The 26,774-nt window shown below is 36.4% G+C and overlaps 1 protein-coding gene across 1 annotated transcript in view; it reads left to right on the top strand.

The window, feature by feature from the left end:
* Positions 1–26,774, top strand: part of LOC145695123 (putative ATP-dependent RNA helicase DHX57) — a 121,195-nt gene that overhangs the window by 68,156 nt on the left and 26,265 nt on the right. Inside the window, exons 9-14 of the mRNA XM_081772045.1 lie at positions 181–311; positions 3,550–3,692; positions 5,314–5,427; positions 9,695–9,945; positions 13,031–13,166; positions 23,678–23,864. Coding sequence (XP_081628171.1) covers positions 181–311; positions 3,550–3,692; positions 5,314–5,427; positions 9,695–9,945; positions 13,031–13,166; positions 23,678–23,864 — 962 coding nt within the window. The remainder of the gene's footprint in view (positions 1–180; positions 312–3,549; positions 3,693–5,313; positions 5,428–9,694; positions 9,946–13,030; positions 13,167–23,677; positions 23,865–26,774) is intronic.

Raw genomic sequence — 26,774 nt, 5'->3', positions numbered from 1 at the left:
TAATGTTTTACAGAGACGAATACAGCCTTACTAAATCATACACTGCTTCGGTTCTGAGTTGATCACAAGTATCATTATCATACTCATTTCGTTTTATTTAAAGGAAAAATTAACAGCTACCGAAAATATAAATTTTAGTCTCTTTGTACGTATAACATTGTATTTATTGTTTATTGACAGATTTCGACAAAATGACCTGCAGAGCACTATTAATAATGGATCCCGATAAAATTAATTATGATTTGATCGAGTGTGTGTTAAGTTGGATTGCTGAAGGTGCTCATAATTATCCTAGAACTGGATCAATATTGGTAAGAAAATTATTTTCATATGTAAATTGCGAAGTTTAATCACAATTCGTGTCTTGTTTCATTTAGGAATCTTACATTTAGCTGGACAAATCAGTTCATCTATGACCTGTAATCTTCTGGAATAAGACAGAAAGAAGTATGAAAAACAGTACAATACATGAACTGTTTCATTCCTGCATGGTAAAGCAATCGCATATTGATTGCAATAATTTCCTAAAAATAACTTTTTTTGCCAGTATTTACTTTTCATATTTCCGTAATATAATAATAAGAAGAATAAGAATGGTAGTGGTGATGTCATCATTCTTTAAACTTTATTTATTTATAAGATTAAGTGTTCCAACTTCTATATTTGTAATTCTTAAAGATACATAGCAATTCAAAAACCATTTCGAGACAGCATAGTTTACAAAAGTTGAAATAAGTTGTCTGAAATAATGCCTTAAAATTGAAGAAAGCAACATGTCAAAGACAAGTTAATCGGTTCAAACAAAAAATAACTATATTTAATTTAAAACTATTAGGCATTCTTATTCCTTTCGCATTTCATACATGCACCTTGTCTGGTTGATATATCATATTTTCTTGTAATGAATGCGTGTTAAGGAACAAGTAACAGTTAAGTATTTTCCTGAGTTATTAACATATAATCCTGATAATGATATACTTACTAACATTTCCAAAATATTAATATATATAACACATAGTAACTATATCACCATATAGAGTAAATCAAAAACAAAAATTCCACATTTACAATGGGTAGTTTCTGAGCTGTAAGATATTGTAAATGTGAGAAATTGTTTTTTAAAACTATTCTTCTTGTAACTTATTGAATTTAGCAAAATCGGTTTGAGAGATAATGAAGAAACTGTTGTGTGCTACTACATCAAAACATCTCTATATCAGAATGTGCTGTTACTTGCGCAGCGATTGTTGTAAAGAAAGTCTTTGTAGACCATTTATCTTAATACACCCTTGTAACTTAAACTGATAGATACAACAAGATGCAGAAATTTCGTACCATGCAAATATCGACAGAAGGACATTGTCTGACGTAACTCTACAATACCACCAGATTAACCCTCTGAGGACCAAGCGTCACCGCGTTTTTATTGTGGACAGGAAGGGGGAGAGGAGGCGGGTTAAAAATGTACACTGTAATATTGTATTTTAGCAACGTGTTATTCGTATCAAAATTAGTTTTATACTTAAGGAAAATTTATTAATGAAAGGAATCAAAAAACACTTTCGAGCTATAACTTCAGGTTTGCCCATTTACCTCCATATAAATACAGTACTACTCTCCAGCAAACTCCCCCAAACACTTCTCGAGACGCCCAGTATCAGCTGCGTCATCATAGATAATTCGATGCGATTCAAAAGACACAGCCTTAAGAGTTCTCTTGAGTAGTAGAGTTAGAATGTAGGATTTGATGTTGAATGGAAGTCCGAGCCGCTTAGCATGGTTTGTGTGTTAGTTTGTAACAGTCCCATCCCGGATCATTACAAATGAAATTATCCTTGTCCTTTATTTCCACGCTGAAGGGATATAACTTGAGAGCTCGTCAAACTTATGAAGTCTTTCTGTTTCAACTACTTTCAACCTGTTGGCTCATTATAATACCTAATTCGAGTATGATAGTCCCTGCTATTTCTCTTTCTGGCAAGTATATTCTCATTTTTTATCGTTGTATAAGACCTTCAAAACTACAAAAACTGTTCACAATAGATAAAAGTGTTATAAAGTGACTGTCTCCCTTCCACAATTACTAGTAAAACCGGAGACAGTTATTTGTGAACTATATATATATCCACGCAGTTGCCAGCTAAAGGTTGTAACTAAACAAAATTTGTTAATTCAAGGTCTGTAATTGGATCAGGAAGGAGGGGAGGTTCTTTTGTGTCCATCTTCGATATTTTCATTTGTTATTCAGAAAGTAAGAAGAAAAAGACTTTTCCCATGGAAAGTATTATTTTAGGCACTTACTGACACAAAAATATCGAGAAGGGAATTACAAAAATTAAGATGAAAAACCGAAATTTAAAAGTGTGGACACTTTATAGCCCCATCTTGGTTCTCCAAGGGATAATAGTGTTCCCAGCCCAACATAAAGTTGTATTTTTTCAAGTGACACTACGTCAGATTTGGCATCCTCCCCTGCACACGTATTTTGGAACAAAAAAACTTCGTCGTTTCACAATAAACTTACATGCTCATGTTGCAGGTTTTTTGCTGCGGACTGTACATACGTCAGATCTACTTGTATAAACGAAAACTTACACAATTCCACACTTATTATGCAGTGTGGATACTAAGGACGCTACAGTATCACAAACATCGAAAAACAATCAAATTTGGAGGGATTCTACATCAGTAACAACGCAAGTGGCACAGACGGGTTAACATATCCAAAATACCGTATGTGAATACTACGGTCATAATATGACGTATTTCGAAGGAGTGAAAAACAGTTACAATGAATTGAAAATTCGACTTTTTTCAAAGAACGAACCACAACATTAAACTGAAAGCTTTCATTTAATTTTTCTAGCCACCTCCCAGATTACGTAATATTTAGAGATTAATTTAAAAATAAAGTCTAATTATTAATGTTGTATGTTACTACGGGGGTCATTCAAGAAATTCTAAGCCTTTCAAACATTCATCTACTTCGTTTGATAACTTTTCCTGATCTCAACGTGTTTAGCACATAAGTCAGTAGACGTCGCATAACAGAAAAAAAAAAAGAGTTCTGTCACGTCAAATCCGTCTTGGACAGCATAAAGGATCAAGCTAACTCATCATCGTCGCGTTTCTTTAATTTTTGAAACAAGAGAAAGTCACTTTGGGCCAAGTCTGGATAAAAGATGGATGGGGAAGAAGGTGGTATCCTGTGTGTTGAATAGCAGCTTTGGAAACAGCTGCTCGCTCAGTATCGTAGACATCTCTGAGTATCAACCTTCCGCTCCGTACTAAAACTGAATGATAAATGACTGTGCCTTCTGCTTTTGTTTCTGTGCTCAGAAATGATGATACAATCGTTTTATCGAGTTTCGTCATCCCACGATTGTTGCACCTTAGAATAACTACTCTTGTATAATTAGATATTTGTTAAAGTATACACAAGCAATAGAACTATGTATTTCTAAAAATAGATTTAAATATTTTTATTTTTTGTTGTATTCCTTGTCAACTTCATCCTACCAATTTTTGTTTCTTTTAAATATTTTGTAGGTATTCCTTCCAGGAATTACAGAAATTATTGGTCTTCGCGATCAGTTAAATAATCACACGTTATTTTCGCCTCGTAGGGGAAAATATGTAATAGTACCATTACATTCAACTCTTTCAAATGAAGAACAACAAGCCGTTTTCAGGTAAGTTAGATTTAGTGTTTAAATAAAGGTACTAAGAAATGAATTTATCAAATTAAATAGAATGTAGTACGAAAATTCTTACATGGAGAAAATTAACTTTTATACTTAAAATTGACAATCATTCAAATATTAATGTATTGTTGTAATTTATTTCAACTTTTAATCGTATATTGTTCTATTTGAACTTGCCTGAAATTTAGAATTTAGCGCAGTGTGTGATAAAAAGAGGAATGTTAAATTGTTCTGACGTTTGCTGTTAGATATTCTCGCACAGTAAGAAGTTTATGAACATTAACTACGTGAAGAAGAATAACCATTAATATTGAGATATTCAGCATTTTCGTTTTGAAGTTGCGATTGTAGTTTCAAATTTTCAAAGAAACGAACGAGGGGTGAAAATTAAAAAACCTTCATGAATCAGTTGTAGAGTGCTCTCTCAGTTCACAGTACATGTCGATGTATACTTAGTTTTTATGTCAGTTCGTAGTTTGTCGCAATACATATGAAAATGTTTCGCATTTTAAGATAGTTCAGAAATATCCAAAACTTTAAAAGACATATTTTCCGTCCTAAGTAGGTATGCTGACAGTGGTTATTGCTTTGGTATTTCTTGTTCTGCACGTCTGTGTTGAATGCAGACTTTTTTTTTTAATCTCAATAATATGGGCTATGAGCTGATACATAGGCCACTTTACGAAAGTTCAGAATATTTCGTACAATTAACCCTAACAAAAATAATCCCGGTATATAAAAGAAGTCTTCACACACATTGATTAACGCCTAGGCCAAGCTGCTTAAGCCAGGAACATGAAATTTGGACAGTACGTAGGAATTGTGATGTACCACTAAGGAAGAATTTTTAGAAATTCGTCGTAAATGGAGGGAAATAGGAGTACCAATTAATAAGATGTCCATATCTCAGAATCCCTTAAAGTTACATCCATGAAATTAGGCATTTGTACTTCTTTTATAAAATAATTGAAAGGTGTTTTAAAGTTTCAATATTTTACATAGAAAAGGAAAATATTATATATCCATATTTCGGAATCTCTTAAGTTTAGTTATGAAAATTGACATTTATACTTTTTAAAATAGTTAAACAGTGTTCCAGAGTTCTTTTGATATTTGACCTAGAAAAAAAAGAAAGAAAAGAAAAAAAATGGAAGTAATTCACTAAGATGCCTGTATTTCAAAATTCATTAGGTTTAAAAAAATTAAATTTGGGTTTTCACTTAAAATAATTAAACACAAGTTTCAGCTTTATTGATACTTGACTAGAAGGGAAGAAAGAGGGATTGGAGGTTGTTCACTAAGATGCCCATATAAGATGTTAGAATTTCGTGCAAGACCTGTTACAGTTCAGACTAATTCTATATGAAAGACGCGGAAGGAACGAAAAACATTGGCCGTGCAACACGTGGTGGCATTTGCTGGTACTAGATAATCTTTACAGAAGTATGATATATGCTTTTCTATTCCTTGTTAAGTTGGGTTCAGCAACATTGTGAGCTATGGAGGACTTAAGAGTGGCTAATCTGGTAAACTACCTAAACTAACGGAAACTTTTTGTAAAATTCCGTCCGCATAATCCTTTTCGTTCATTTTTCTATTTTTTAAATAGGAAACCAAAAAATGGAGCAAGGAAAATAGTATTGTCTACAAATATTGCCGAAACATCTGTAACTATTGACGACTGTGTCTTTGTTGTTGACTGTGGCAAAATGAAAGAGAAAAGGCAAGTCATTTCTTTTGTTTGATTGTTAAAAGAGATTTCAAGATTTCATAATTTTAACAGAAATCTCTTGAAAGGTCTTATTGTATAAGTAAACAAAAATTTAGTAAATTATTTATTACTAATACTGTAGTTGTGGACAAGTTTAAAATCTTAAAATATAATATTAAAGGTAGCTTCGAGCAGAATTTCTGTTTTACTAGTTAGTGGTGTTTGCTTGCCTTAAAGAACTTTCTTGTTAAATGATTAAAACTTCTAAATATATTAAGTACGGTGATAGTTTAAAGGGAATATATAGGCTTTGTACACTCACTTTAAACCACAAGTTCATCATTCTAATATTGTTTAAGCGCTTTTCTTCAGACATATTCATAATAGTAGTATAATAATTGCAAAATGCTTCCTTAAAATATGATTTGCTCTCCTTATCTCTGGATTAAACAGTGATTTTGAAAATTTTTAACCGTTATCTGCACTAGTTTCTGGATCATCCTCTGTGTACATATAGTACGCCAGGTTGAAAATTTAGAAAATTTAGTGGAAAAGAATAAAACTAATGGTGTGAGTTGGTCTTAAGAGTGCATAAGGGAGAAGAGAATTCTACATGTGAAAGACAGATGAAGTTTGAACAATATTGGAAGAACTTCCTGATTATTTCTTATAAATAGTTGTAATAGGTGTTCCATCTTGGAAAGGAGAATACAGACTTTAGGAGTGATGTGAATAAATATAAATTGTACGCGTTGGTAGTGACAGCGGAGCAGAACTGTAATGGTCAGTACCTGTGGGCCCACCATAGAAAGTTAGAACGACTACAACATGGCAAGGCGACGAGAGCGTGACTCCTTGGAAGTCCGCGTCGAGTATGGCAAGACAGGTGTTTTCGACACGGTACATAGCTCTCAACTTTAGCTGGCGGAATTCGCAGTAAGGGGCGTTGTGCCGCCATTTACGTGTTTAGTCAGCGTGAGATCGGGGAAACGCGTCGGCGAAGAAAGCAGAGAATTGTGTCCAGCCAGGAAACACAGGACAGTATGTGCAACATGAGGACGCGCATTGGCCTGCTGAAATTTAATTCTAGGCAAGACCTAGACCTCTAAAAGGACCACAACCAACACCTTATCAATTTACCATTAGCTGGTGAAATCTCCGTCAGTGCGTAGGAGGCACAAACGGTCACGAAATCCAATTGCACCAGATACCGCAATACCCGGTACCGGACCAATGTGGCGATGCGAAGATAGGATGGTCACGACACCATTGTACGGTAATCTCCCATTACTATGCTTTGCAGCTAGCGGAAGCCGTGGAGTCCGGAAAATTATTCCCCGCTTTGCCAGACGACATATAACTAATCTTCGGGAAACTGGGCGCTATGCAACAACCTCAGTACCGCACCGTGTGTAACCAGACGCACAACCTTGCGGTCTGCAGTATGAGCGATCGTTGGGATTCAACGTGTCGCTGAGTATCGCTTTCGTGGAGCCGTAGAATTCAGATATGCTGCACTGTAGCATCCAATATGGACACAAATGTCGCGGAAGGATAAACCGCACTTGCGATACGCCACTATTTGTCCGTGATGAAAGAAAGAAACTTGCTGAAAGATCTCTCACATTCGTCAACGACTCGTGTTTTGACTATATGTAAATTTGGACTTATGCAAATATGACTATATGCACTACGATGTCTCCTTTATGTTGCATTTTTAATGGCGAGCAGTGTGTATTAGAGTACACATACAGGTCTTTCAAGTGTTGAATTTGACTTCACTTGTAATATTGAACTTGAGAGAGAAAACATTTCTTGCCAACAAAATTAACTGATTCAAAATTTTACTTAATTCATCAACTTTCAATATTGTTTTATTTTCAAACTCATTGTTATGCAAAATAAAAAAATAAGTAAATTTTGTCAGTAGCAACATTGCGAAACTTCGATTTTTTTCTTGTAAATAAAATTAGCGTGCTATTAGTCAAATTTTCGTTTTAATAGAGCGTTGTCAATGCAAAAATATCGAAGAATAAATCAGCCAAGGTATCAGGGAAGAGATAGGGAAATACAAATTCTACAGAGATAGGAAAAATTATATACATAGTTTCTTCCACATATCTGTTTCTTGTCGAAGAAGATAGCTGTTAAGAACTTGAACCTGTAAAGTTGATTGTATCTTCATTTCTGCTTAGCGATGGTACTGTCAATAATCCCGAACCGGAAACTGTTTCAGCATTATTATCAGCTTCGTTACGAAGGAAAGAAGAGCATTAACTTTTTAAAAAATAAATTAATTAAATAAAGTAAAAAACTTTAAGGTTCAAGTTCTTAATAAGGAACATGCATCTTCGTGTTTTTCTGTCATTGTGTGAAAAGTTTATCAGCTTGAGAACACTTGTAAGATGTAGAGTGTAACTTCTAGTAATAACACACAGCAGGATTGAAGGTTTGCAAGGCTAGTACAGAGTACTTTGTTTTAGGTCCTTTCATTGTCCTGTAAGCTCTATAAGCTAAAGGAAATGAGTGGCTAGTGGGAATGAATGATTATGAAATGAATTGGTAAAATGAGAATGTGGGAGGTACGAGGAGGTCCGTGAATTTCCTCGGAGTTCTACCAGATTCCTATTTTACAAATTCTTTAATTCTTTACTCATCCATATCCTTTAGACTACAGGGCACAATCGTGGTACTTAAAACTAAACATTTCATTTTATAAAATCTGTCGTATAGTTCCTTTCAGAGAGACATTTGCAAATAGAGAAGACATTTTGCCGATGTTACAAGGAAATATAACGAATAACACTTTCCAGTCAATAAAACGTATAATATTGTGAGGTGATAAAACAAAATTTCTAATGGATCCAAAATTAAACAAAATTTAAAAAGTAACCAAAAAAGTTCTTGCCATTTGTGACATCCCATGAAGCATACGCTCACAGAAAGGAAACAAAATGACGCTTGTGCCTGCCGAGCGATGAGGATTTAGTTTGACCATCAACCTTCAGTAATAGACACGTTGCGCATACACAACAGTCATAGCTCGTTCATTGTAGAAGAGAAATGGAGGTTTGGAAGGAGCTTGTTCTCGTGTTTGTTATGTGACTTTAAGGTGGGCATGTCAGCTACCGCATCAAGTCGCCGCATATACCAGGCTTTTGTGGAGAATGCCATGAACGAGCGCACCGCCAGACATTGGTTCCAGGAGTTCCGTTCGAGAGATGTGAGCCTTTCGGATGAACTTCGCAGTGGACGCCCACATGTGTTAGATATCGAGACCCTGAAGTAGCCATCAAGGAAAAGAGAGTCTAGCGTGTGATGAACTTGCAGAAAGGTTCCATGTTTCCGCTGAAACAGTTAGATTGCATGTGCATGGAATGGGGAAGTCATACAAACTAAGCAAGTAGATACCCCACACATTGTCGGCAGCCGACAAAGAACAAGTGACAGACTATTTGCTCTTGCTCACTCGGCATCTGAACACACTAATCTTTAATCACTTGCTCTCTGGTGACGAAAAGTGGGTTCTCTATGGCACTCCCAAGCGTACCAGACATTGGTTGTCACCACGTGACCCTGTCCCTCCCACCTCAAGACCACCTCTGCATCCACGAAAGGTTATGCTCTCTGTATGGTGGAGATTATCGGCAAATGGGGCATTACGAGCTCCGTCCACCGTGTCAGATAACTGCTGATCTCTACTCTCAGCACTGTGCATTGCTGCAGAAGGAGCCCGCATTGGTGAATAGCAAGGGTGTGCTGTTCATGGACGACAATGCCAAACCGCACAAGAGGACCCGGAGACCCTTCAGCAACTTGGCTGGGAGACACTGTGCCATGCACCATATTCGACCTTGTGCCAACAGATTACCACCTGTTTCATTCCCTCGACAACCACCTCTGTGGGAGATCCTACGCAAATGAGGGGGACATGCAGAACGCACTCATGGATTTAATTGCATTCACGACCGCCGAGTATTATTATCGGGGTATTGTGTAGCTGCAGTAACATTGACAAAAGATGTTGGATGCTGATGGAGATTACTTCGAAACCTAAAGGTATGTACCGTCCACTGTATTGCTCTTTGTTTATCACTGCTCTAGAACGCCTTGTTTGATTACCTTGTAGTTGTATATTACGATGTATCTTAAATGTAAATATTATTAAAGTGATTGCAAATTTTGGAAGCGGGAAGATGGGATTGAGTTCACTATAAAGTTACATTGAAATGAATTTGTGTGTTTGTACTCTTGTAGTAATTAACTGTTTGTTTTAAAGATATGACGCAAACAAGAATATGGAAAGTTTAGAGCAAGTATGGGTATCTCAGGCAAACGCTTTGCAACGTAAGGGAAGAGCTGGAAGAGTTATGGAAGGAGTTTGTATTCACCTTTTTACAAGACACAGATTTGAACATAATTTTCGTAAACAACCAATTCCAGAAATACATCGTATACCTTTGGAAGGCTTAATACTTTCTATCAAAGTCTTAAAACTGTTTGATCAGTGGAGTGTGTTTGATGTCATAGGTAAGTTCTTCTACAAAGGGTTTTATTCATTGCTTATATAATCAACTGTAATAATAATAATAATTTCAGTGTTAAGAACAGCTTGTGGACAGCATATAATAATACATCACACATCACTTTGATTTCAATATATATTGAATATATAGGGTTGACCGGATTATATCTAACTGATTTCTGAAGTGTGCTTACTCTATGAATCGCCGTGTCGCCACCATGAATTGTATTTTGTCGGATTCCACTATTATGGATTGTCATCCGACATCGCAATTTCGACTGCAATAAACTAGCACAAACAAAAGAATTTAATCTCATTCCTCGCTTTGTTTTCCATAAGACAGTGAGGGTATGTGTAGATACCACTTTGTCTAACCCATTGGGCTTTCGTTTGGGCTTTGTATAAGGATGTCATGAAAGGGATTAACCTGGCCGTTTCCTGCTCCATATGAAGAAACCGGGAGTATGGTGTGCCGGGACGGTTAGAAACTTGGTCCATATGCATGTGCATCTGGTTCTTGTCGTCTCCGTACAAACGAGGGATAGATTGAGTCACGATAGATTCCTAGAAGTAGGCAGTATTCACCTCCACGTTTTTGTCCACCTTATATGCCTCCAAGTTCCTCTCGTAACGTTTCCGAGGACAAACATGATTTCCTGTGGGAAATTTTCTCGGGACTGGTGGTAAACGTTACTACATCCCTTGCAAGAAGTGTCACACTACGTAATTTTCTGAATGTTACCATTACGTGTGACATAAATATAGACCTCATCCAATGTGACAATCATCTTCAATTTTATCCTGCCAAGTATGTTTTGTACAGTTTGTCTTCGATTCAGCAACGTTGTGCTGGAGCAGGTCGTGAACCCACTGTAAGACATGACTGCGATGAACGTTGTGGATAACAATGCACCAGCAAAGTCACCTTGAGGATCATTTGCGCTGATAACGTCGAACGGGCTTTTCGTAGTCGAATATTTCAGAATTAGCCTTGTTTTGTTTGCCTGGCCATCTATCTTTAACTATTGCCCATCCGTTGAATAAATATTTTCCTAACACTGTTTCACTATGAATTTTCCTTAATCTCACCAGTCAAATGCCAGCCAGCATGGCATCTTTATTATGTAAAACTGATCGACTTTCAATATTTCTTCCCCTTGCTATTAATGTTTCTAGTATGAAGTGGGGTTTCGATTCTATGTCGTTCTTTGTTAAGAGGTAATAAATAATGTAAGCAAGATGACAATGAACATCATAATTCTTTTCTTTCTTCGCGGTGACTCAGTGGTAGAGCGTTCACCTGTAGTGCATTGGATCCTTGGTTCTATTCCAGCTCGCGCCAAGTGAGCTTTGTGGTGGACAAACCGTGTGCGTGGGTTTTCTCGGGGTTGTTCCGTTTCCTCCCACTTTCTTCATTCCACCATTTCATTCATTTCTCATCATCACTGTTTCCTTTAGCCTTGTCGGCATAACCATGGGACGTAAAACAGATTGCATTTCATTTTTTTCCTTTTCTGTTGTTTTTGGCACAAATGTTCATATAGTCAGAACTTCAGTTTAATACTTGCTTATGAAAAGGTACGCAAGATACAGAACTCAAAATTTCAATACAATTTTGATATAAAATTCAGTGAAGTGCAATCAAATTGCCACCATCATCATCAGCTCCTCCTCCTCATTGTGCATATATTTAGACTCAAAAGATAACTTTGTCTTTTAATATGACTCTACATATTGACATACTTAGATATGTTTCTTTGGAATGAAAGTTCCTTTTGCAACAGTAAGGCTATATGAGGCGTGAACGTACAACTTAACGTGGGATTCGAACATATTAACTTTCATTTCGAATTAGATCTTTTCTTTCTGCTCTAAAGGTGGGAACGCTAACAACTTTGGCACGACATAACTGAAATATTCAGAAGTCCATACTCAAATTTATAATGTGATTACACTGTAATTACGCCGATTAAAGAAAATATTGTGGCATTATTAATTTTAGAATTTGAATATTCATTTTTTGTTAAAGCAAATAACTATCAATTTCTTTTCAAGGCTGTCTCTATTCTACCCTTAACCGTAGGTCCATGTGTCTCATACCCTCGGTACTAAAAAGGGGCGTTAAATTCCAGCCAACAACCAATACTATCTTTATAAAGCAGATTGCAGCGAACAATATCATGTACTGCTCTGTGATGTAAGCTCTAGTTACTAAGGCCTAAGACAAGAAATTCTGTGTTTTTTTGTCCGTAGGTTATCTACTTTAATAGAGTTAAGCGCAAAATAACTATCGTAATCTTTAGGTACTTATCTCCTTCAAATGATTATTGCTACTATTGATTTATCTTAAATATTAACCTATATCACATATTAATATATTCAATATTGAAGTTCAACAGAAAATGTTACGAATTTACAAAGTACAAGTTCCTTGAATATAAATAACGTAAGTAAAAGGCTAATAGTCACCGCAAGAAACAAACCACATCACTAGAAAGTACTTCATAGTGATGTGGTTTGTTTCTTGCGGTGACTATTAGCCTTTTACTTACGTTATTTCTAATTATCATCACCGCTCACAATGCAGTGATAATCCTTAAATATAACTCGGTATGTATGTATTGTTGAATGATTTGATATGAAACATGAAGCTACAGCTTAACGTGGGATCCGAACCACATGAACTTTCGCCGGAAATCGAAGCCGGATATCCCACTCCAAAGGCGCGTACGCTAACCCTGAGTCACGAAGGAGTTCATATTGTTGAACGACGTTGGTGCTCACGACCAATATATGAAATTACTTAATTTCTAATGAAGGAAATTACTTTTAAAATAACAATAATCATAAAAAGTGGTTTGGCTTTTTTTTTTTCCTTCGTGTCTAAATAATATGCGGAAAAAGTAGGAAAGCCATCTAAATATCTTGTAGAACAAGCTAATAACGGGTGTGATTTTTTGAAATACTTCGACAGTGTTTGTGTGTGATGGATTTTGTATATATTGTAGATAACTTTTATCTAGAAAATGTATTTTTGTATTGTATACGTTTTATATTTATCCTATGTATCTTACATGTTAATGATTCTAGCACGAACATTAGAGCCACCACCTGCGGAAAGCATAGAAGCAGCTATTGCTCGTTTGAAAAATGTTGGAGCAATTGATGGAGAGGAAGAATTGACACCATTAGGACATCATCTAGCATTGTTGCCGGTTGATGTAAGGTATGTTTTTCTTTCTTTTCTGCAGTGAGTGACATCGTTGATTTTCATCTGTAAACAACTTGGCAAAATGTAATTGTCTTATATTATCTCTTACAAAATAAAATGCATGGTAAGTCAGGATATCAATACTCATCTTCCTAAGATCCATCTAGACCAGTGGTTCTCAACCTCTTTTAACTAACGACACACTTTACTCAACGTTCAGAACATCGCGACACACTTGTTTGATATTTTTATTATAAATAATAATAATAATAATAATATGACTCTATATAGCAAAGAGCTGGTGTTGACTGGTACAGTCTGTTTCGATTTTAACTAATTAGTATTAAATTCTTCATGATTTTTAAATTGTAAAATTTCGCGACACACCTTACGGAACTGTGACACAGCAGTGTGTCGCGACACATCGGTTGAGAACCACTAATCTAGACACAAGGAATCGCAAATACTTCAAGTTTTGAAAGTTTAATTATGAAGTTTGCATCAAAGAAACGTGGACATTCGGAAATGAAAAGGAAAATAGTTATATCGCTAAGACAATGACTGGCGTTTAGGGACAGGTGGCGCACTGCCGTGACATAACTAACATGGCATTGTGTTGTGCAATAGCGAAGAATAATAATGATGTGACAACAGAGAAGCTTGTGTAATCTTGGCAGTGGAGCCGCATTTTTGAGGAAATATGAAAATAGGAAAGTACCAGTAAAATAGACGATTTAATTTTAGTGATTAAGTAGAGGCCACTTTTACAAACATGGCAAGCGTTCACTTTTGCCTTGGACAGTAGTGGCAAATATTTTCGTAATCTCTGGTATCGACATGCTTTTTAAGGGGTCAAGGTATGTAGTCACATACAATACGCATGTTCAAAATCTAATATTCGCATTTTCTTCTTGCGTCAAATTTATATATATATATATATATATATATATATATATATATATATATATATTAGGTGTAGGTTGCGAGATCACTTAACACAGTCATTGATAATCAAAAACGGTAACAACAGTGAGAAGTTGACTTTGTTGTTGTTGTTGTTTGGTCTTTCTTTCTTTTATCGTATCTCCAAAACTGTTGGACGGAGAAGATTAAGATATTATACGAATGTTCGTAATTTCTAGACTATGGATAAGATGAGGCAGTGGCGGCTAATGTTAGTGTTGCAGCGCTGCGCAACGACCAAAGTATTTCAAGAAAAAATATTAACAATAATAGTAAAGAACAGAAAAAAGTACTCTCTAATACTTTCATATATACTTTAAATAACATATTTTTTACTTCTGTAACTGTCTGTAACCGTTAATTTGTTTTAAAAAGCGAAAAATAATCCGTCACAGAGTCTCTAATTTATATTGCGTTACAGCGAGCATACAACGACCAAATTCCTGCAGCGCGGCAATTGGAGCGAATGTTAAGTTTCCTTTCTCCTATCCCAGAAGTTAAAGGCTCTGGTCGTTGCAGTGCTTCTGCAACACAGCACGGTTTCCAGTGAATGAGAAGGATTTTCGCGCTAAATAAGATTTCTGAATTTTATTTCACTACCTATTAACAAATGGGATTTGTTTTTATACATTCATATTTTTAAATTACGGGGCTATACTGAAGCAAATCAATATAATGACAATTAAAAAGAGTGATTGCAGAATTACAAAATAAGAAAATATGTAGTAAAGCAGAAAACAAATGAAAGTAGTCTCGCATTTACAAGTTAATTCTTAGCTTATGTAGGTAATGAAGGCTTCTTCTATAGTAATTTGTGAACCAAATATACAGGGTTTGTCCGGAAAGTAATAGGACTGAGTCGATTTTAAAAAATTTATTGAGCCAATCGTTACAATTCTTTAAAAACTTTCAAAATAGGCTCCTTCTGCGTCGATGCAGCGCTGCCAGCGCGATTTCCAAGCATTGAAGGCGTCATAAAAGTCATTCTCCGGAATAGCCTTGAGAGCCATGGTGCAAGCTGCTTGGATCCCCTCTGTCGTCTCATAATGCTTGCCTTTCATCGGGCGTTTCAGGCGAGGAAACAAAAAGAAGTCCGGGGGGGCCACATCTGGGCTGTAGGGCGGCTGCGGAAGCGTTGGGATGCCGGCGTTGGTCAGGTAGCTGTTCACAAGAAAGGCGGTGTGAGCCGGGGCGTTGTCGTGGTGCAGCTTCCAGTCGGCTCCGATGTCTGGTCGGACCCGATTGACCCTTCGTTTGAGTCTCTTGAGCACTTCCACGTAAAACTTGGCTTTGACGGTTTGTCCAGGAGGAACAAATTCATGGTGGATGATGCCTTTGATGTCAAAAAAGACAATGAGCATCGTTTTCACTTTGGATTTGCTCATTCTTTCCTTTTTTGGGCGAGGAGACGCCGGCGTGTGCCACTCGGAAGATTGCCTCTTTGTCTCGGGATCATACTCAAAGATCCATGATTCGTCACCTGTGATTACGTTATTCAAAAATTGGTTGTCACTTTCACACATGTTCAAATTTTCTTGGCACAATTCCACTCGCCGCAATTTCTGGTCGTCAGTGAGCACTTTTGGGACAATCTTCGCGCACACCTTGCGCATGTTCAAATGCTCCGTCACAATTTCATGAACCACAGTTTTTGGTAAATTTAACATCTGGGCAATTAAACGAATACTTAGTCGACGGTCTGAGTTCAAAACTTCGCGCACACGAGTCACGTTGTCGGTGTTTGTCGAAGTCGAAGGTCTTCCAGCACGGTCTTCATCGGCGACCTCTTCCCGGCCTTCCGAAAAGGCCTTGTGCCACCGAAACACACCACTACTTGCTAAAGCATCATCTGGGTAAGCCTGCTTGATCATATCAAACGTCTCTGTCGCAGATTTACCGAGTTTAACACAGAATTTAATCGCGTACCTCTGCTCTAACGAACGCTGCATTTTCGGCTTGCACCACTCACAGAAACACGTCGCGCGAAAAAGCCTGTCCTGACTCTCCGTGTGCTCGGAGACAACTGACCAGCCGCTCGTTCGTTAGCTAGGAACGCCCTCTACCGGATCCAGTCGGTGCGCGCACGATCCGAAGTACAGTCATGGCGGAATAAAATCAGTCCTATTACTTCCCGGACCAACCCTGTAAGTCAATATGTAGAATCCACCCCCTCTGTGGACATTATTTTAGTATATACATATTTCTTTTATAAAATAAGTATATTTTATACCCTTGATAATTTCCACATAAAACTGTATGATGGGGAACGCCATATTGAATTTGGGACTAGTTAGCAATGCTCAAGGGCGTAGCCACGAAGGGGTTCCACTGGGTCTGGTCCTTCCAAAAATTTCGAAACTTGACTAACAGTTTGAACTAACGAACTATACTTGTTTAACAGAGAAATGATTGATGTAGGCTAAATATTTTATTTTACGCCTCATCATGTACTCTTTCTTTTCTTATAAAAATAATCGTTCTATCATTTTTTCTAAAAATATAGGTGACAGTAATTAAGATAACTTAATCGTCTTTTCGGGTGCAGTATAAGACAGGTTCGATATTACATAGACGTATTGGTTCTCCCTCAAATACTTTCGACCCCTCCCAGCTAACATTTCTGGGTGTAGAACTGGCAATGCTGTTTGTTTTGACGTTCTTTGATTTTTTGCTTCTGTTACATGCTGATCCTACATCTGGCGTGTTTCAAGGTTTGCTTTCCAGAACGTATGACATTGATAAGCATTGTTTCGCCTCATGTGGAAGAATATTGTGTTCATCGTGCATTGCGTAACAACTACATTCAAGATTTGGAATGTAGTTTTTTTTTCTTTTACGCACGTGTGTGTGTGTGTGTGTGTGTATGTGTGTGTATATATATATATATATATGTATGTATGTATGTATGAACAGGGTTGCCAAGTCTGTAAAATAAAAAAAAAAACCGAACCTCCTCAAATATGATACAGGTCTAAGCGTGAAGTACCTCTGTTCGGACCTATCCATGGAAAGGAAATGTACTATCGTGATCAAAAGTGCATTAGCATATATATTCTGCATATCCTTAGAACATTCAGTAATAAGCTTAATAGATACATTGTGCTATAAATGAGAAACTGAAATTTATCAATCGGCATTGATCAATTTATTGTATTTACCAGTAACTACCATTTCTTTAAAATTATTGAAACAGATGAACAAAAGTGTAATAATCTCTAGGTGACAATTTTGGATTTGGAAAATGAAATTCACTCTTTAAACGTATAGTTTACAGGAAATTGCTTTAAGAAGTCCTTTTCCACTCTTAATACATGTATAAAATTCCATAAAAGTAAATTTCAAATTTTTCCTGATACAGTCCCTGTCATATCTCTAAAATTATCTAAACAGGTGAACAAAATATATTAATCGTTGATAAATAGTGAGAGGTAACAGTTTTGGGTTTCCAGAATGACAGTTACTTTTTCAATGTCTACACTTCGAAGAGTTCGAACTGGATGAAATTGCTTCGAACGAGATACAAATTTGAAAAAAACCGTTCATAAAGGAGATGGTGAGAAGTTTGTACCCGTCACCGGCTTTAATCAAAATAACAGCAATTTTTCCGGCCAAGCAGGTGAAAAACCGGCCAGTTGGCAGCCCTATGTATGAATATGTGACATTCGGAATTCATATACCAGTACCTCTTTTTTATGAGCTGTTTTGGTTATTAGTTGTTAGATTTAATTTTATTGTGTGTGCTTTAATTCTGTAAATAACCTACAAATTCTGAATGAATTTTATACCATGACTTCTGTAAATAATTTACAAAAAACTTGCCCAGCTTTCAAACTGAGGAAACTTGCAATTAAGGCTTAGACAAAACAAGCCAAGTGCAACTCAGGAGAGTGTTCGAAAAAAAAAAAAAAAAAAAAAAAACGTTTTAATTTACAGGACATCTTACGGCAGTAATGTTGTATGCACTAGATACATTTCCAAAATTTATTTTAAATTTTCCTAGATAAATTATGCATAAAGTGTGTTCAATGTACATTTTTTATAACACTAATCTCTGCTACGAACTCTCTTCAGTCAGCGCTGGAGAGGAATTCGGATCGCTGTCAGGGACTGAGTTTGCTAGAATGAATTGTTCGCAATAATCTAGAAAAATTATTTAGTAAATCTACAAAGCTTCTGAAATTAATATTAACTGTACGTCTAGCGTCAGCAAAAGAAGACAAGTTTTTTATTTATTTATTTATTTATTTATTTATTTCACATCAAAAGGAATTGACACCTTCAAGGAATTGAATAATATTCCAAGAAAGATTATCACCGTTTCTTATGCTTTCCATCCAAAAAGACCTGACAATAAGAATACTGGAGTTCAGCCAACATGTATTAGGTAGATTTGCTCCAATCAAAGAGAGAAGAATGAACTTACTAATTAAATAAGGTGATTAATCGGATAAAATGTTCTACATTTTAATTTTTTAAAAACAGAATTTTATTTAATTTAACATGTCACATAGCATTTGCATCTAAAGTTATGCTGATTAGTCCACTTTGTATCATCTGTCTCCGATCGTTCGTACTGCAACACCCGAAACTACAATCCACCGGCCGCCTCTGAGTTAAAGTATTGTGAAACTTAACACATATGACTGTTTTTAAAAAAATGTAAGGAAGAGTAAATGTTTTCTCTATGTTCATCAGTATTCGAAAACCGTTCAGCCAGTGAAATTGAAATTGCGTAGACATGTTTCAAATAATTCCACCAGTGGTGTATGCAAGGAGGTAGTTTCGGGCTTGATTGCTGGAACGCCTCTCCTTCTTGGTGAGATTATATGTACGCCACTGTTCTACACTATAAGTACAGAGAGTTTTAAGAAATACCATTGAAAAAGGGTATAAAAAGTTTCCTACTATCATTACATATTCCTTTCCAAGCGCTAACCTAAGAGACCCGGATGGGAGCTCATGTGGTTCAGATTCCACGTTAAGTTGTAGGTCCATGTCTCATATAGGGATGCTGCTGAAAGGAACGCTAAACTCAACTCAAATCAAATCAAATCAAAAAACAAGCGCTAGGCATACAGCCATGAAATTTGTATGTAGTAACTATTTTTGATATACAGCATATGAATATCGTTTAAAATATATAGAACGATAATTATGCATTTTGTGCTGTATGGGTGCGGAACATGGTCAGTCACTTTGAATAAAATACTAAGGCGAATATTTGAATCCAAGAGGGACAGAATGGAAAATAGCAAAAACTTCATATCGAGAAGCTGCATAATTTACATTATTTACCGAACATTGGTAGGGTCATTAAGTCTAGCAAGCTCAGATAAGCACGTTATGTAACCAGAATGGAAGAAAGTAGGAATGGTTTCAAACCCAATCGGAAGATCGTTAGGAAGAACTAGGTACAGATGAATCTCGCAGATAATATTAGCGTGCAGATATCTCATGCGAGAAGGTACTTCGGCTAACTTTGTTTAGATCACTTTGGAGAGATTTTTGGAAAATTAATTTTGGGGGCTAGTTTTAGTTACAATTTTTGTAAAAATTTTCCAACTTTAAGTTCAAGAAAGCGATTGAACTTGAATTTAAGTTTGACGAAACTTATTTAGAAAGAGTCTCTTGGGACATGAAGGGAAGAACTGTACCTAACGACTTTACATAAATTTTGTTAAACCCGCTGGTTTGAGGAACGTGAAAAAACTTTAACTCTGCTTTGATGATGTGAAAAGTTATTTAGATGCGATTGTCTAGGGAAATTTAATGAAATAAAATTTTAATTTAACTTTCCACGGGTATGGCCTGTAGTCTAAAGTAGACAGGTGATTAATAGAAGTGAATAATTATGAAATTAAATTTTTGTGCTCTCCCACTGAGAATCAAACCTGGGACCGCGTGTACCAAAGGCATACTTCCTAGTCAGCAGATAGAGGGGAACACTGAATAATTGTCGACGGGTTTCGTGAAATCGTCAACATGAATTCTAAAATCAGATAAAGTATGTACAATCGGCAGCAAAAAACCTGCAGCATGAGCATGTAAGTTTATTGTGAAACAACGAAGACTCTTGCTCCAAAATAAGTGTGCAGGGAAGGACGCCGAAGAAAACATTTCCTTTAAATAATCGAAGGAAAAGTTATGTTGATTGCCCGGGTTTTTAGGCGTAGTTTTACAATAAACTTACATGCCCATGTCGCAGGTTTTTTGCTATGGACTGTACAAAATGTATCTTTCTTTCAAATATTTTCTTATATATATATATATATATATATATATATATATATATATATATATATATATAAAACAATCTTTACTAAATAACTTTCTTTACCTTACAAGTAGACCTCCACTTCGCCGTTGTGTTAGCAAAAGGAAACAACTACTGTTCTAGAGTAGGGTTGAATATCAGATATTGACAAAAATTTTAGCTGGTAATGAGCACTAGAAATATGGGGAAACGAAATAGAAACATGAATGTGGGAAAGCCATGTACAATATAATTTGATAGTTGCGAGACCGACATTTTTTCGAAATAGATAGAGGAACAGTAGTTATTACGTCAGCTATGTAAATCGAGTTAAGAGGAATGTTTTATGACTTATGACACGACATTCCGGATCATGGCCGCCATCTTGAAATCCGCCATATTCGATCGACGTCAACTTTTCCAAATGGAAAGAGGGCCATGTGAGGTATCAAACAATAATGATTTTATCCACCCAATCTCATACACTAATTAGTTTGTCCATATCTAGAACGATTTACAACTTATAGTTCTTTGAATGTTGAAAAATTCGTTGTTTGTAGCAGATAACATAACTACAGTGGCAATGAACATAGCTCCAGAGACAGCATTCTTACAGAACAAAATTACTGCACTGCAACAAATCCAATTCCTCAGCATTCATAAAGTGGTTCTGACCTCTCCACTTCGTATGTGCGTTTGTATTCAAACTGAACTATAAGCGTAGCGGCAGCACGATGAAGATAATAGAAATATTGGCTGCCAATGGCATTCCTGGTCGTAGTAGCTACGGTATAAGGTAGGAACTTACGTGCATCGTGTACCATTTTACAGCGAGAAACTTTTGTAAAGAGACAAGTGCAGGAAATATTTATGCTCACTGTCAGTTCTACCCGTGAACTCGGAATTGTTTGAGGAATAGTTATTTCGTTTATTGGATTGTGTCTGTAATTCTGTGAGGTGCGTGCGTGTGTGTGTTAGGGAGAGTGTGTGCAGGCAACAAATATAGACTAAAAAACGACACGATATGGCGTTAAATAAGGCAAACATTGCCTTGTACGTCTGGCAGCAGTTACAGACATTACGGTTCAAGCACAAAACAACAAATATATCAGAACAGGAAAGAGCAATCGCAGATTATATAATTGAATTCCTTGCGGATGAAAAACTGGAATTGGAAATAGAATCCTCTCTGGATGTTCTAGAAGAGGCACATCATGAGATAAACCATCAAGAAGCTGATGTGGAAGCGGAAGGAGGTAATCACACAACAGATTCTGAAGATGCCGACAAAACACCAAGTGTCCAACAATGTACGTCAGACGCATCACTTCCATCACCAGCGAAACGCAAGAAAAGCACTTCACTTTCGGTTGAGAAGACGAAACAAATTATTAACTACATGACACAACATCCAAACCACGGTAAAAAGAGAACGTGTTGTTAAGACAAAAAATAAAAAACTAACTCGCGAAAACAAGAGTTCCCTTTTACGAGAGACATTGTACGTGCAGTTTATGCACGCACGTGAAGTACTTTTGCAAACGGTATCAGATAGTGATCTTCAGGAAATGGCATGCCACGTTGCACGTAATATTGGGTATGAACAGTTTAAAGACTCGGAGGCCTGGCTACTGCACTTCAAACGACATTATAATATCGGGCTACGGAAAGTGACAACCTTTAAAACAAGACTTCACGATGAGCGCTAGCCACATCTAATGCAGACTGCTAAAGACTACGTTCACAGCGTCAAACAGACGTTGCCCAATTTTGAGTTTAAATATGTCTGTAATGGTGACCAAAGTGGTTTTCAATTTGAAATGCATCGCCCGAGAACTTTGGATATAAAAGACAAAAGGAAAATTGAGGCCCTTGGAATAAATGTAAATGCTATGACACATTCCTACACAATCATGCCTTTAATTAATTTAAAGTTAGTTGGTAAGCTGTTCATTGTTCTCCAGGAAAAGAACGGAATAGTGCCTGTAACATTACAGACTGGATTTAATAGGTTAGTGCAGAAACTTGGCAATATATATGTGACAACATCAACATCTGGTAAAATGGGATTACATGAACTGCGAGAATGGTATGAGAGTTGCTATTGGCCGAATGCAGGTAGCAGGAATTTACTTGTGGTGTATAGCTGGGCATCATTTAATAATGAAGAGGTGCGACGTACAACAGCTCCACCTTGGAAATCAGTGGAAGTGCGACAAATTCCAAAAGGTACCATCGGTACAATTGACCTTTGGATGTATTTTTTTAGACAATACAAAACCTATTGAGGTACCATATGTGATTATGCAATAAAGACGAACATTTCCATTCAAAACTGCATGACAGAGATACTATTGTCACTCTGCATTCCCTTGTGTACAATCAATTTCAGTCTCCTCGCTTAACAGGAATGATTCAGTATGCATTTTGTAAATCAGGATATATATTGATCCGATCGAATGGTTCGAGGTGCCGAAGAAGTGCGCTTTCAATATTCCCGGCAATAACTTGGGTGATATTTGTGACGCTTCATTTTTTATTAGGTGCTCATGGTGCTCTGCAAAATTCTGTTTTGACCATTTTATGAATGGTGAGGACTTGCATTTCTTGCAGTGTAGTAATATTGTCCTGTAAGAATGCTATCTCTGGAGTTGTGTTCATTGTCACTATAGTTATCTGTTACCTGCTACAAACAACGAATTTTTCAACATTCAAAGAACTGCAAGTTGTGAACCGTCCTAGATATAGACAAACTAATTAGTGAATGAGATTGGGTGGAAAAAATCATTGTTGTTTGATACATCACGTGGCCCTCTTTCCATTTAAAAATATTGAAGTCGATCCAATATGGCGGATTTCAAGATGGCGGCCATGATCCGGAATGTCACAAAAACATCCCTCCTAACTCGATTTACATAGTTGAAGTCATAACTATTGTTCCTCCATTTATTTCGAAAAAATATCGGACTTGCAACTATCAAATTATATTGTACATGGCTTTCCCACATTCATGTTTCTATTTCGTTTTCCCATATTTTTAGTGCTCATTAACAGCTAAATTTTTTTTTGCAATATCTTATATCCATCCCTACTCTAGGATAGTTGTTTCCTTTTGCTAACGTAACGGTGAAGTGGTGAGGTCTACTTGTTAGTCTTGACAATACTGACAGCTTTTCTCCGAAAATTCGACGTTAATATATATATTTAAAAAAAAAATCCTCTAATAATTCGAAGGAACAAAAGTAAATACTGTTTGAGTTTACTTAAAATGATTGCTGCTTTTGTTTATATTTTTACTCTTTTTTTGTAGGATTGGAAAGCTGATGTTATTTGGGGTAATTTTTTGTTGTTTGGATTCAGCATTAACAATGGCCGCATGTCTCAGCTTCAAATCTCCATTTGTTTCAACGTTTGGGAAGAAAGATCAGTCCGATAGTAAGAGGTTGGAATTTTCAACTTGCAATAGCGACCAGTTAACAGTTCTAAAGGCTTATAAGGTAATTCTAACTTCCTTGTAATATAGAACTTACATATTTAGTTTTGTATGGCTTATAAGGCAATTTTAACTTCCTTGTAATATAGAACTTATATACTTAGTTTTGTACCTGTGATAAATAGATACACTTAAACGAATTTTGATTTGTAAAATATACAATAAAATTTACGGGTTACGTAATAATGTTTGGTATGCATTTTAAAATGTGGTTTATATTGCAGTAGATTGAAATTCTATTCTTAATGCATTGCGATTTGGAAATCTTAAACTGTGTCTGTAAATAAACAACTATAGTATCTTATATATTGATTTCATCTCGTCGGAAATTTTCATTCGTCACGAAATATATTTATTGTGAACAACTTAAGCTTATAAGTATAGGATGTATGCCTTTAAGTTCGATCAAATATTAACACAAAGCCAGTGATCATAAAAGACGTTGCACAGAATAATAAAGATCCGGCTTTAGAATAGCTCATGGCTACAGACAGTAACTACAATCACGGGTACGTATGAGTTATATCTGTTACTTCTTCCCTTCCCAAAGAAAAATAAATAAAAATAAATTCTCCATTCTGTCATCTAATCCCATGCATTCCTTCCAGGTTGGGTTATGTTGCTTCATAATAATGCTTGTATGTAATCAGTCGGTGCAACAAGAGAAAACCGTAACTTACATTTTCATTGTTTCTCACCTGTTTACATATATATCATCGAATTGTCATCTGTTTAAATTCCATTAACAGAACTTTTGAGGGGGAGCGCGGTGGCTCAGTGGTAGAACGTTCACCTCCGGTGCTTGAAGGTCCCTGGTTGGATCCCAGCTCACGCCGTGTGGACTTTGTGGTGGACAAACACCGTGCTCGTGGGTTTTCCCGGGGTTCCTCCGTTTCCTCCCACTTTCTTCATTCCACCATTTCACTCATTTCTCATTATCACCGTCTTCTTTAGCCTAACCGGCATAACCGTGGGACGTTAAAAAATTTCAGAACTTTTGAGTATTCGAGGAAATTCAGATTTAACCAAGACTCCAAAAACTGCTTTCCGTGTTAAATGTTCAGAACCATTTAGAGGGCTATGCTCATAACCTCAGGAATTCTTTACAGAAGGAACTAAATTTATTAAAAATTTAAGCACACGTATTTATTTAAGTTTTTCGTCGCACAATTATGCCCCTTTAGGCTAAAGGAAATAATAATTGATAACAATAGTGAGATCAACGATGAAGGAACAATCTCTCGTGCTGTTGGTAATTAAGCTGTTGTGCCTGCTCGTTTTAAGCATGTTTTGACACCAGGTGGCCAAGGAAGGACATTCAGAACACGGAAATAGTCTTAATTTCTCTGACTTATTCGAGTTATTTCTCATATACATTTTTGTTTTTCTATCTTTTGTTTATATCATGCATTTTTGTCTTTTTTTAAAAAATGTTCCTTTGCTCTCCTGTACTATTATCGACTTACCTGAGTCAAATAACGTAACTAACCATGCATGTCTCCTTCGCTTTATCCCACTAATATGTCAGAAGAGATCTCCCTTTTTTCACATTCATAAAGGCATGTAAAATTTATACAATACTAGCGTCAATTACCCGCATCGCTGGGTTGAATAAAAATTAGCAATATGTTCCGTTAGTCAGTCACTTTTTTACTATTATTGAAGCGCTCTCTGATATCCGTCATTTTCGATTATTTTTCTCTCTCTTCCTCCCTCAAGTTGCAGCGCTGAATTTGGGTTTAAACGGGACCGGAAGTATCTGTTCATCTCAGCGACCCATAAAACTATGGATTCGACTCTAATATTGATAACTTTCGATCATTTTTATATATCTTCTCCCTCCCCCTCCCCCAAGTTGCGGGACTGAATTTGGATTTAAATAGCATCGGAAGTGTCATTGTTCCTCTCAGCGACCCCGAAAACTATAGATTCGATACCAATATCGGTCATTTTCTATCATTTTTAAATGTCTCCCCCTTTCCCTTTTCTCAGTTCTACCGTCAAAGTAAAATGATTAAAAAAAAAAAAAAAAAAAAAAAAAAAAACTTCCCAGGCTCGAACCTCATCTATGTTGAAAATTTGATTGAGATCGGTCGGGTGGTTTCAAGAGTTAAGTCCCTAAGACAGTCACTTTCTTTTTCATTTTTTTTTAAAAATATATCTTCCCCTTCCCCTGCGTTGCACCATCAAAATAAAATGTGAAAAACCATCCTAGACCTGAACCTCATCTATGTTGAAAATCTGATCGAGATTGATCGGATGGTTCAAGAGATTGAGTCACAAACATGGTGACTTTCAACTTTATAACATAGATAAAACGTTTTATTTTACTTTGGAAGTTCCATTTTAATTAATCACCGCTTGCTCATATTATATAAAAAATGCAGAAGCAGTTTCTTCCAAAATAAATTAACACATAGAATGTTAACAACTCATGCATGAAGAAAAGATGGATTCTGCTTATAGCAATCCAAACCGGCTGTCATATTGGGAGAGAGAATTCGCTGACTAATTTGTCGATATCAACATGGCGACTCTCTTCTCTTGTAATGCCCAAGATTGCCAAAGAGCTCAACCTTATCTGTGACATTGTGTTACGAATATGTTTTGATGATTTTTAGTTCATTGAATAATAGCGCAGATGATGCCGTAGTCACAAGCAAGGTGAGATATAGTTGCGAAAGACTGCATAATTAGCAATGGTAAAAATTACAAGTAAAAACTTGACTGATTTATTTATAGTTTAAATCAGTGGTGCCTCCATTATTCTACAAGAGGAAAGTCACAGCGACATTGACGCCGAAACTTGTTTTGTAATCCTCCCCTGCAAAATCAATCCTCCCCTCTGGGTCTGTAGTGCTTTTTAACTTTGAAGGTATTTTTTAAATTCTGATGTGAAGTACAAATCTTAAAG

This window comes from Thermobia domestica, chromosome 9 (genome assembly GCF_964235325.1).
Source record: "Thermobia domestica chromosome 9, izTheDome1.hap1.1, whole genome shotgun sequence".
Lineage (NCBI taxonomy): Eukaryota > Metazoa > Arthropoda > Insecta > Zygentoma > Lepismatidae > Thermobia > Thermobia domestica.
Note: the sequence above shows the minus strand (reverse complement) of the source record. Positions and strands in the feature narration are given on the sequence as shown.